Here is a 13,535-nt window from a genome sequence, read left to right on the forward strand (position 1 = left end):
TTATTTTTAACAGACAGTGCTGAAGAAAATTTATCCTTTAAAAGAACTGGACTCAAAATCCTTTTTGTATTCTATCAAAGGCTAACTAAGCAGCATGGCTAGAATCGAGCAAGGCTGGCTAGAGCATGAAATAATATGACTGCCTAGAAGATAGAATACTTACCATCTAATGAGAAGGCATGGTGATAAGAAAAGTCATAATATAGTAATCAGATGTGTTGGCATTCACCTTTAGTCCAGCCCTCGGAGGCTGAGGAAGGATAACGATGAGTTTCAAAATACTGGGGGATAAACTGCTGTAGATTATCCTTCTTCATGACTTCACTTCTCATGGTTTCACTAGCCTGACATTAACTGTGGCTTAAAATATTCATGGAAAATCCTAGGAATAAACAATTCATAAGTGTTAAATCATTCATGGTTCTGAGTAGTGCGATGAAATGCCATGATAGCCCTCTTTGGCCCACCTGGGATTTGAATCATTTCTTCGCCCGGTATCTTTCTACCCTAACATGGAAGCAGGTTGTTAGTTACTTAGCTAGTTCCATGGACAGACACCAAGTAGCCTGCTGGAGGACCACAGTATTTACTTGACTTTAGGCAATTTTCATATTAACTAATGTGTTATTTTGCCTGTTTTATAAATTAAAACTCTTCATACACTTGCATGCAAAGTAAAAATATATAATTTATATAATAGCGTGGTGTGTGGTTTTTGATGTCAACTGAGGCGGTCAGAAAAGATAGCTGCCATAAATGCTAACAGAGGAGCACAGAATTATCATTAAAACTTTATGTGTAAATAAAGAGTAATGAGTAAAAGAGCAGTTACATTACATCTTTAAAGGAAGACTTAAGTTATAAAGGAATAAAATGTCTATCATTCTGTGGACTACATTTGTGAAATGGTTGTGAACTTGAGCGTTTTCTAAAGTCAGCAGTTTAAAAATATAGATGTCTATGTCTTTCTCTTGGAGCTCACTATCCCATAGAAATTATGAATTACTTAACAGTTGAAGTTCTGAGATGCTGTAGAATGAAGAAGTGTATATTTCACTTGTATTATGAACTGACAATTCATTAGAATATAAAGAAAGTGGAAGTTCTGAAAATTGAAAGGTGAAAATTATTGAATCCAATATGGTGAATACAATAAGCCTTGTTCTAAAGATGGAAAACTAGAAAAGACCTAAGAGAAAATATGTCAGCCTTCAGAAGATGGAGATCATGGTAAGCCTGAGAAGATACAAAGAGGTGTAACTCTCATACTATTAAACAGGGTGCACCAAAAATAGCAATGTGTGTGATCGAAAGGGGGAGAGCAGAGAACGGCATGTTTCCGGGAAGTTGAATTGGAGTGGGATGATGGAGAACATTCAGCTATGAAAGATTATGCTAAATCAAACCCAGGAGTGCTTCTGGATTTAATAGAAGTGTTCATGTCGGAAAAATAGTGCAAAGCAAATGTTCTTAAGTAGGCATTGTAAAGAATGGTAAGGAAAACCAAAGGAGTAAAGATTGAAAGGCACGTCTGACTCAAAAAAAATCTTACAACCATTTACTGCACAATATTTTCCCATAGAGATAATTTTTAAAAGTCTTGGCTCGCTTGGACAAGAAATACTGAGCTCTTTTTGTTATTACTTTAGCTTGCACAAACTACTGACCACAGAGTTACCTCAGACGTTCATTAGAAATTCCCAAACCCAGAAAGAGGAAGGCCCCAATAAAAACAAACACGCCAACCCAGACCTTTTGGGAGTTGCATTTTAAAGTGTTCACTTCCTGAGTCGAAGGAAGGCTTGTACTTTAGTTACAGAATAAGAATGCATGAAGTTTGAAAAGCAACATCGTTCAAATAATAGACCCATGCCCTTGCAGTCACCAGACTTGGCATACACCCGTGCTCATCTTGGGTCAAAAAAAAGTCACAAGCAAGAAATACCCTATTCTTTTACACAATAAATTAACACAGGAAAATTATTTTCCAGCAAACATTTTTGGAACAAAACTGATAGAACTTATTTTCCTATTATTTCAGTACAGGGAGCTGGGGACACAGGTTACATTAATCATGAATCTGTTTTCTTTCTGCTACAAATAATTGAAGAAAAAAATCTTTTAGAAAGAGTTCTTTTCTACATTTAGGTTGGGTCTGAACTGTAAGCTATTATAGGTTAAGTCTGCCTGTCACACGCCTGAATTCAACATTGCATGGTGCTGAATCAAAAGTATTTCTTTGCTTTGGAAAAGAATCCAGAGACCCATTCAATTCCAAATTTTCCTAAACTTATGTCTCCTCAAAACATAGATTGAAAAGCAGTTTGTTTTGAGCTATTAGAAGATACATGCTAACAGAAAATAAAGGGGGAAATATCTATCCATTTAGTCACCTGTTAAGAACACAGAAACTCTTATTTTCATGGCTAATGAACTTTAAGAACCATGTACAAATCCACTGTGGCGTGAGTTAAGAATTTATTGCTACTTGCTCACATATAAATCTAAGAGAGCATCTTGGAAGACATTTGTGTGATGTATGAGCCTGACCCTCTGCACCAACCTTACTACATTTTGTTTATGTTTTTTACTTTAAAGAAACATGAATATAGTCGATATCAATTAATTAGGTATATTATTGATGTAATGTCTTCCTTCTGCTTTGTTTTATAAAGGACTTACCTACTAGCTGTATCCTATAGCAGCAAAGCTAAAATCACTTATTATCTTCCTTGTAAATACCAGTGAAAGAGTTTTATATATAAATAAATGTTTTATAGTAAAGAAAAAATATTCAAACTTATTTCAAATTTTTCTCTATGCCTGTCTTTTTTCTCAATACATTACCTAGTTAATAATAGTTACCTGTGTAAACGTTTATTTAAGTTATCAATATCCAGTCTGTCCTCTTAGTGAGAAAACAACCTTAGTTATGATTTGCTTGGAGTATGTTAAAAAATACACAGTTAAAATCCTATGCAAATATATGAATGTGTTTTCCAGTAATGAGTAGTTTGCCTACTCAGCATTCCCGTAAGGAAAACACATACTGAGGTAGAGTCTTGAGCCTTGCACACATGAGGCAGACTCACCACCACTGAGAGACTTTATCCTTAATTTCCATTTCCTAAGTTTTAGTTCAGCTTTTCCCCCCTCACATACAATTGCCTTCATTGTTTTAAATGACAGTTTTGAAAATCAGAGAAATCAGAAGAAATTTGGTCAAACTGATTCCATAATACAAATGTAGTACGGTATTATTTACACAGACAAATTAATGGACTACTAAAGACAGAATTTAGCAATGAAGACAAGTCACCATTCTTACTTGGAAATGAAAGAAATATAATTTAAATGACATTTTCATTAGCATTATAAACTGTTTTAGAGCACATGAAGCATAGATTAATTAGAATTTAATATATGAGCTGAAAAGTACTTTAAGAAACTTTTTCCAAAAAGATGGTAAATTTTAGTGTCCCTAGAATTTGTGGTCCTGCATTGTTATGTACTGTCTGACCATTATTTACAAGGAGAGAGAAAAACAATTCCTGTTAATTATTTATTAATTCTAAAATATTAATGAGCTTTGCCTAAGAGTAATGAGCTTTTGGATGGTGAACCGCGTTGAACCATGCGGCAATGCAGCCAACACAGGGGCGTGTACTTAGAGAGCAGAACAAATGACTTAACATGGGCCTAAAAGCAGCAATCAGAAAAGGTTCATTTAACATAGAGATGGCACAAGCTTCTAGCAATTGCCTCTACTTAAGTAAGTGTGGGATTACAAAAGGCTATTTATTACAGTCCAAAGGGGCCATACAGCTTGCTCAAAAACCTTTGAAGAAATCCAACAGTTACAAAGTCTTGCTTACTTCAGAAGCAGTAAAATTTGGGCAGACCCCAAAACTGCCTATGAATGCTTTCATTACAAAAGTTAATATAATCCTCATCCCACTTTTCCTGGACCTGAATATTTTTTTTTCTCTCTGCTACTTATAACGAGCAATTTTAGAACTGGTTATTTTCCAAAACTACCTTGACATGCATTTTGATCAAAATTAAATATAATGTATTTTCACAAAAATATGGAATCAAATATAAGACTTCTTGTGCTGAAACAGAAAGGGTTTCAACATTGACGTCTCTGAAATTATCTGTAAGTAGTTTGTGTTTTTAAAGAAAAGCATTCAAGTATGACAATATTCATGTGGGATTCCCCTCTGTGTTCTGTGAATACCACTGTTTAATAACGAAACTTCCTTGGCCTATTGATAGGGCAGAACTTAGGTAGATAGGGAAAACTAAACTGAATGCTGGGAGAAAAAAGGCATAGTAAGAGAGAAGCCATGTAGCCTCCCTGGAGATGGACACCAGAACTTTACCCGGTAAGCCCCAGCCATGTGGAGATACATAGATTACTAGATATGTATACATAGATACATATGTTTACATAGATACTAAAAATGGGTTAAATTAATATGTAAGAGTTAGCTAATAAGAAGCTAGAGCTAATGGGTCAAACAGTGATTTAATTCATATAGGTTCTGTGTGATTATTTTGGGGCTAAGTGCCCGGGAACTAACTAGCAGCCTCCTACAACACACCAAACTATTTGTGTTTTCACCAAAATAATGAAAAACTAAAAAGATTCAGCAGAGAAACTATGGAAACTTCTCTATTGTTTACATAAGATTTAAATGTGGTTCCAAGAACATTGAGGGCTACATTTTTATTAGCACGTGGATTATGAATTTATTTTTGTATTAGGGCAAGTACAGACAAAATGATTCTTAAATTTTCAATATAGCTGCTAGCAATTTCTGCTATAAATGTTGAATATGTTTATGTCAGTTATAATGAAAATGTAATATTTTGCTCTAAATTAACTTCAGGGCAGCAAAGGTAGGTGAGGAAGTCAATTTCCATTTAAAACAGAATATTGAAAAGATGAAGAGCAGGCCTGAAAGGTAAATGAATTCAATTGACTTAAAAATATCACTCTTTGTTTCTTTTCCTTTGTTTTGGGAAGGTATTTTTTTATTGATTTTATTGAGCTATACATTTTTCTCTGCTTTCCTCCCTTCTCCCCTCCCCTTCAACCCTCTTCCATAGTCCCCATGCTCCCAATTTACTCAGGTGATCTTGTTTTATTTCACTTCCCATGTAGATTAGATCTATGTATGTCTCTCTTAGGGTCCTCATTGTTGTATAGGTTCTCTGGGATTGTAAATTGTAGGCTTGTTTTCTTTGGTTTACATCTAAAAGCCACTTATGAGTGAGTGTCTTTCTGGGTTTGGGTTACCTCACTCAATAAGATGTTTTCTAGCTCTATCCATTTACCTACAAATTTCAAGATAACGCTATTTTTTTTCTGCTGTGTAGTACTTCATTGTGTAAATGTGCCACATTTTTCTTATCCATTCTTTGGTCAAGGGGCATTTAGGATGTTTCCATGTTCTGGCTATGGCAAATAATGCTTTTATGAACATAATTGAGCACATGTCCTTGAGATACAGTTGAGCATCCTTTAGGTATATGCCCAAAATTGCTGTCTGGGTCTTGAGGAAGGTTGTTCCCTAATTTTCTGAGATATTGCCATACTGATATCCAAAGGGGCTGTACCAATTTGCATTACCACCAGCAACGCAGGAGTGTTTTGTTTATCCCACATCCTTTCCAGCATAAGTTGTCATCAGTGTTTGTGATCTTGGCCATTCTCACAATTGTAAGATGAAATCCCAGAGTTGTTTTGATTTGTATTTCTCTCATGGCTAAGGATGTTGAGCATTTCTTTAAGTGTCTTTCAGGCATTTTGAATTCCTCTGTAGAGAGTTCTCTGTTTAGGATTGTATTCCATTTTTTGCTATTGGATTATTTGTTCTTTTGATGACCAATTTCTTGAGTTCTTTGTATATTTCAGAGATCAGTTTTCTGTCTGATATGGTGTTGGTGAATATCTTTTTCCATTCTGTAGGATGCCGTTTTGTCTTGCTAACTGTGACCTTTGTTTTACAGAAGCTTTTCAGTTTCAGGAGGTCCCTTTTCCGAGAAAAAAAGTAAAAATAAAATAAACCGATGCTTTTATTCAAAAAGTAAAACATACATTTTTTTAACGTAAAATATTGTATTCTCATTCCCAGGCCACTTGTGATAGCAATGCATTCATTAGAGCTGAAGTTAATATTGGGATTTTATAAACAAAAGAAAGGGGAGAGTGGAAATGTAACAACTGATAACTGAAGGGATACAAGTGATGGCTAAGAAGTAAAGCACTACTTTTAGGAAAGTTATAACTATGCAAGGCACTTAGAGACAGGGAAAGTTTGAAAGAAACCTGAATATAAAAGTTGTCATGGGGTGACAGAAGCATCTAATTAAGAGCCAATACATATGAATGCCTTTAATCCCCACTCAGGAGACAGAGACAGGTAGATGAGTTTGAGGCCAGCCTGGTCTACAGAGCGAGCTCCAGAACATGCTCCAAAGCTACAGCAAAACCATATCTCAAAAATCAAATAAAAAAGAACCAATGTGTAATCTAGTGATGTTCACTCATATGGGAAGAAAAAAATCAAATAGTGCTTGATTTTGTAAGAACTGCTGAGAATTCATAGTTTGTTTTTCATCATTTGTGAGTATAATTTCAGTGGCTTGAAGCATCTAATACAGCTAAACAAATGAGGTTATAATGACAGAAAAGCCCTATGTTGGTCTTCCTTGGATGATGCTAGAAGTTTTTACTTTAAAAAGAAATAAAAGAATATAGGTCCAGCATTTATTTATTTTTTATTTAAATTATACATGGTGGTAATCAATTAGTGAGGGCAAATTTCCATTTGTTGAGTTAATTGAAGTAATAGATAAAAAAAGAAAGGATAAAACATATCATTTTTGTATGCTTGAGTAAATGAGGCTTCTGGGCAAGGCTGATATCATAAAAATTGCTAAAATAATTAAAAATTGCTTCTTTCATGATGAAATGACTTCGGTAGCTAGTGTATATAAAACTCTGAGTTTTTGTTTGGTGTTTATGCCCCAGTGCAGAGTGGTATATTCCATTAGGGCAGAGTGACATTACTCCCAACAAGGCTGAATTTCAATTATCTTGTGAGGTGAGACTTGGTATAAGTACCTGGGTGGACAGAACACATTTTTCTCTTCACCAAGAGGAGATGTCTTCAAATGCATTTCATCTTACGTTAGAAACAAAGGTGCCTGTATCATATCTGGCCTACATAAATTACCATTTCCTGATCTGGATAACATACGTGGAATAATCATTAAAGAAGGTATTTTAAAATGCATCTGTATAACTAGTACATATAGCAAATGTCTTTACATTTCTTCTTACATTTTTCTTAAGAAATGAAACTTAAAAATAGGATATTGGTTCCTGAATATGTAAGTTTATTTGTGGGATTTCTGTTAGAAGTCAGGATCTACTGTAATATGTTATGTATAATATTCATGGATAATGCCCTGAATATTACCACTACCTATGGATAACATGGGACTCCTTGTGCATAATGGATTCCAGTCCACTTCCAGAGTTGCACATGAGAATGTTATCAATGAGAATGAGCTGAAGAATCTGGCATTAATAACTTTGCAACATTATAACAAATAGGTAGCCCTGATGTTTAGTTCCATGTTTTAATACATCAAGTATATTTCACTGCTTACATTATAGTAGTGGATTGAAAACATCTGCTCACTTGCCAGTAGTCCACAGGGCAGCAGAAAATTTCAGCTCATTTTCTATACGCTTTCATGCATCAGGGATGCGATCCAGCTGCTGAAACAGCACAGGAGGCCAGATTAATACTCAAGAGCCTTGGAAATGGAAAAGAAAAGAAAAAACGAAAAAGCAATGGTAGACTCTGTGCTTGTCACTTTTCTCTGTGTTCTCCCACCCCTCACTCTCTCCTCCTTCATCTGTTTACAGCTCCATCACCTGTCGTGACAATCAAGAAAGATCGGACCTCCAGAAATAGTATTTCTTTATCTTGGCAAGAACCTGAGCATCCAAATGGAATTATCCTGGACTATGAGGTCAAATACTATGAAAAGGTGGGGGAAAAGGTGTTACAGGGTTGGATTGGGTAGAGGAAATTCCTATTACCTCATGAGCTACAGACACTCATTCAAATAATGCAATGATGCAGCTTATGAGTGGGGGAATCCTGTTTATAACCTGGTTGTGGGTTGTGCGACCTTCCTAATTTGTAGATAGAAGGCATCTAGAAACCGTCTTTTCAATTCCTCTTTTTTTTCTACATAAAATAGTTACATTAAAGATATCTCTTTCAAATGTAAGCTAGTTAGTAATGACAATAGACAGGGAATCTAAGTCTGTTCTCATCAAAACTCCTGCAATGTTAGCACTTTTATAGTTGTTCCTCAGATAGTTGATGCACAGAAATATTAAAAATATTAAGTAATAAAGGAAAAAGTTAGGAATTAAGAATTGTGCTTACATAAATGTAATATATATGTATGTGTATGTATACAATACACTTATTATAGCATGCAGACATTAATTTAAAAATAATTCCCAAATAAACATTTTGAATGTTTTATTAAAACATTTTACACAAGATCTATCTTCTTTCATGCCTCCTTTGCTATAGGAAATAAATAGGGCCTGGTTCTGAGAATAAGAGCAATGATATTTTTTAATGAGTGAATTAATGATGTAAAAATAAATTCAAATCTGTTCATTAATGTAGTAGCTCAGATGACATCTAAACAAATCTTTAGTTAATGGGCACCTATAATTACGAACTAAAGAGACAGCTAAAATCCAAGTATAAACATGTGCCAGGATTCCCTGAAGGACAGCAGAGTTGGATATAGGATACCTAAGGAATATTGACAGGCAAGTTCGTTTAGTCAAACAGTTAACTTCATGTATAGTAAGAAACCCTGTCTCCAAGATAAGGTGGCAAGCAATGAAGGAAGACAATTTAGCATCTGTGTATACACAAACTTAAAGAAAAGAAAGTAAAAGAAATATCTGTTTGATGACCATTGAACATATTCAATAAACTTCTACATATATTCATTTTTAAGCAGTACTTGATGAAATGAGCGGTGTAAGCCATGTAGAGCAATGATTCTCAACTTTCCTAATGCTGCAACCCTTTGCTATAGCTCTTCATGTTGTGCTGACTGCAACTTAAAATTACTTTATTTCAACTTCATAACAGTAATTATGCTACTGTTATGATTCATAATGTAAATATAGGATATATAATGTAAATATCTGATATGTGACCCGAAAGCAGTACAACATACAGATTGAGAACGGCTGCCCTAGACATAGTTGTGTTTAGGTAATACTTCTAGACTTTCATGTAAAGGTATTCCAAATATTCACTTTTAATCAATTATAGTTAGTCACATTAAATGGAATGTAAATAGAGTTATACTGAGATAAAAATTTAAACTATTAAAATACTTTATTTTTGATATTTTAAAAATGAATATAAGTATTTCCTATTGGATATTCATGAGATATTTCTCTTCCACTTATCTCAGAAGATGTATTGTATTTATAAAGTTAATATTAGAACTACTTTAAAGTTATGCAACAACTTTGATTTTGAAGAGAAAGTATTTTCAGAAGTGTATTATATAATTCAAAAGAGTGAAACTTAGTTTTTCCTGCTTTCTCTACAGAATATAAATCATGCCATACAAATTAGAGTGGTGATTTGTACCCAAAGAATGATATAATCAGCATGGCTTCTCATAGCATCTTATGCTTCCTGACAGAATCTTAGATAACCTACTACGGCATGAGGAAGGGTAGGTGTTAACATGATCTCTTTTCTTACTTCAAAGCAGGAACAAGAGACGAGTTATACCATTCTGAGGGCAAGAGGCACAAATGTTACTATCAGTAGCCTCAAGCCAGACACTACTTACGTATTTCAAATTCGAGCTCGGACGGCAGCGGGATATGGAACCAACAGCCGCAAGTTTGAGTTTGAAACTAGTCCAGACTGTAAGTATTACTTTGGTTTTCTATAAGGAGTGGGTGCTGCAAAAATTGCAAAATGCCTGGTCAAATATTTTTAACAATAACCAAAGTCATGAAGTGGAGGTGTATGGAGAGGACCTTTAGCAAATTGCATGCTCCTGTGTACGGGGTGTCATATTGCTGTGAGTGTCCTTTCTTCTTCTACAAATTAACTTTATTCTAACACTGAAATTTTCTTTTAATTAACAACAATTAACAATTTTAACATTAGTTCTGTTTTAATCCTTAATTCATCCAATATAAACTAGAGCAAATGACTTTCATATTTTTAAATGTGCATAGAGCATCAGCTGTAGCCATGAGCAATTTAAATATACTTCCATTTCACTCAAAAGTGGACAAAATTTGTCCAAAATTGGAAAACACGTTTTCAATAACTTTACTTTTCCTGAACTGTACATATTTGTTATTTTAAAAGTTTTCTTCTATAATAGAATTGTTTCAGAGGTAGTTACCATTACTATAGTCCTAATACAAAATAAATATAATTGAAAGTTTTATTTAACAGAATCACAAATGAAACTGCACTTAATTGAGAGGAAATGTAGACGTATGTATACAATATACATGTATGTGAGGCATACTTAACAATTTGTTAATAGGGTAAAAGCAGTTAGTGTATTATGTGGATAAGATTCTGTGGAACCAATAATTTAATGATATGAACTATTTTTCTATAAGAGATGATTCATTTTACCTCTAGTGAATAGGTATCATTTTAATGACAATAGAAAAAACTCATATGCCACTAACATTTTCATACTGCCAAAGCCACAGTTATGAAAATTGACCTCAGAGCTGATCAAAGATCCACAGTAGTCAGGGCTGGATTATCCTGGAAAGAATGATGGGGTCCAGCATTCTCCTGAAGAGAAACCTTGTAATCTCTTCTGACTACTCTAATTTCCAATTTTTTTTGGCACTTGCATTTTCTATTTTCTAAATATTTTTGTCCAACTGTAAAATCACATTTTTACTGGTACGGTGATATATCTATGCCTAGTAAAAATGCTCAGGGCTAATAGCATGATCTGTATCATTCATGTATCTTAATTTAATAGTGCTGTGGATCACCTCCTTGGGTAGTAATATTCATTTGCCTTCATGAATTCTAGAGTGTTAATTACATAGATCTGGGATGCTTCCACACTTCTGCTATATCAAAACAGCATTCATCCTGTTTAAATCTTTATTTTCCACATTAGTACATTCATGTCAGCATGGGATAAAATGAGAAGAGCAGACCAATTGGCAACCCAATAACAAATGGTCAGCCCTGACAGAATATGCACAAGTAACCCTCTACAAACTGGGCATGCTATATTTGGAACTATATGTGCATCTGCATAAATGCATGCAACAACAATTCACAAATAAAAGAGGCTGTGAATTTGAAAGAGGGCAAGGGGTAATGCATACGGGAGGCTTTGGAAGAAACAAGGGAAGGGAAATTTATGTTAAAGACATTATAATCTCTAAAATAAAGGAAAAATGTGATGTGAGGAGAAAAATCAAAGAATCTGATTTGTGGGGAAGTGCATTCAAATGAATTCTTGAGAAATGTAATACTAATCCGTGACATCAAGGTATAAATTATCTTCAAAAGCTAGTTCCAGCCGGGCGGTGGTGGCACATGCCTTTAATCCCAGCACTCGGGAGGCAGAGACAGGCCGATCTCTGGGAGTTCGAGGCCAGCCTTGGTCTACAAAGCTACAGAGAAACCCTGTCTCAGAAAAAAATTAAAAAAAAAAAAAAAGAGCTAGTTCCAGGACAGGTCCCAAAGCTATAGGGAAACCTCTCTGAGCTTCTGGAATCTGCAGATTTTCTGAATGCATGAGTATAACTTTTATTAGACTCCTTGTGTGAATGAGAACACGAAGCATTTGTCCTTTGCTTGGATAATTTCCCTTCATACCATACCTTCCAGCTTTAGTCATACTGCTGCAAACGAAACTTGCCTTTGTCACTAAATAGATATATCAGGTTCAAAGGAAGATTCTTCCCAAGCTCATCTGGTTTCTTACGGGTAACTACCGGTTCACTATGTTCAGCCAGTTACTTCTGATTTATCCAGTGAGTTTCCTATCAATATGGACAGACAAAAAAAGACCACTGTATTCATATTTTATATGTAGACATGCAAGTAATGTTGAGGATGTGAAAACAAAGTAATTTATTATTCTACCATAATACATTAATGAGAAATTAGGTAAAAAGTTATGAGACGTGTGTCTTTTTCATTTGAAACTCAGTGAATTTCCTCAGTAATAATTCTGATAGTTTCTTTTTCTTAGATAAAATCTACTTCTCAAGTAAAAGCAGTATGCAAGATGATTTTATAGCCACTGTCATGTAGTCAGTCATGGTGATGATGTTTGTTCTTATATTGCTTTTCTTCAACCTCCCAGCTTTCTCCATCTCTGGTGAGAACAGTCATGTGGTGATGATTGCCATTTCAGCAGCCGTGGTCATCATTGTCCTCACTGTTGTCATTTATATATTGATTGGAAGGTGAGTTTACTGGCTAAACCATTGACCTTAACTGTGACTTTCTCTTTGCCCTGAGTTGCTTTAGAATCTGAAGACTGTGTACTCAAAGAAGTCATTGAATAGATTAGAATGTTTTTGTTCTAGTTCATCGATTTTATTTTCATCCATCTCTCTTTCATGTTTATTTCTCCATTATTTTTTTAATTTTTGAGATTATATGCTTATAGTATTTTCTTTCTCCCTCCAAAGACTCCCATGTATCTCTCCTTCTCTGTCAAAGTCGTTGTCCCTTATTTTCATTGTTATTGAATGCATACAGGTTTATACATATATTCCCAAATACAACCTGTTTATATAATGTTACTTGTATGTATGCTTTCAGGACTAACAGTTTGGTATTAGATAACCAATTGACGTTTTCTTCCCTTGAAAAGACTATTTCTCCAGCTCTCAGTATTGTGTGTGTGTGTGAGGTTGAGGCCACATGGCCTTTCTACTGTCTGATTGATCATGTCTATTGGTATTGTCCTTGTCTAGCTCAGGTTTTAGGAGTCATGTTGATGAGACTTTATGGGTGTAATGTCGGACATTCCTTAGAGACATATTCCCACAAAAAACATCCTGATCTCCACTCGTTCTTATCCTCACCCTCAAACACAAAGCACTTCTCTTAAGACCCTGCTCCTAGTTTCCACTTCTTTTTCCAATTATCCCCTCATTCTTTAAATAACCCCAGATTTCCTTGACACTTTCTCACCCCAAACACTGGTAACAGGGCACAGCACTAATCATTACCAATGGAGACTTTACCTTTTATTCATTCCAACAGTAGTTGTTAAAAATACTATAAACACATTCTAATGCTATTATAAAAACTGAACTGGAGGTGTCTGCTCAGTGGGGAGGCAACTCTACATATCTCATTAGGAGGCCTTTCAGGGTCCCCAGAAAGGGAGGCTTTCTGGGGAGAACTTAGAAATATTACATCAGTTAAGCT

The 13,535-nt window shown here is 34.9% G+C and overlaps 1 protein-coding gene and 1 long non-coding RNA gene across 3 annotated transcripts in view; one reads left to right on the forward strand and one right to left on the reverse strand.

Annotated features, from left to right (window-relative positions):
• Positions 1-13,535, forward strand: part of Epha3 (EPH receptor A3) — a 291,595-nt gene that overhangs the window by 227,555 nt on the left and 50,505 nt on the right. For both annotated transcript variants that reach the window (XM_050149030.1, XM_050149032.1), the window contains exons 6-8: positions 7,949-8,073; positions 9,850-10,012; positions 12,457-12,559. In XM_050149030.1, the coding sequence (XP_050004987.1) occupies positions 7,949-8,073; positions 9,850-10,012; positions 12,457-12,559 (391 nt within the window). The remainder of the gene's footprint in view (positions 1-7,948; positions 8,074-9,849; positions 10,013-12,456; positions 12,560-13,535) is intronic.
• LOC126505781 (uncharacterized) overlaps positions 1-13,535 on the reverse strand; it is a 347,236-nt gene that overhangs the window by 187,821 nt on the left and 145,880 nt on the right. The window lies entirely within an intron of this gene.

Source organism: Alexandromys fortis, unplaced genomic scaffold, assembly GCF_014885135.2.
Source record: "Alexandromys fortis isolate MF-2015 unplaced genomic scaffold, M_Fortis_MF-2015_v1.1 scaffold_4, whole genome shotgun sequence".
In the NCBI taxonomy this organism is placed as follows: Eukaryota; Metazoa; Chordata; class Mammalia; order Rodentia; family Cricetidae; genus Alexandromys; species Alexandromys fortis.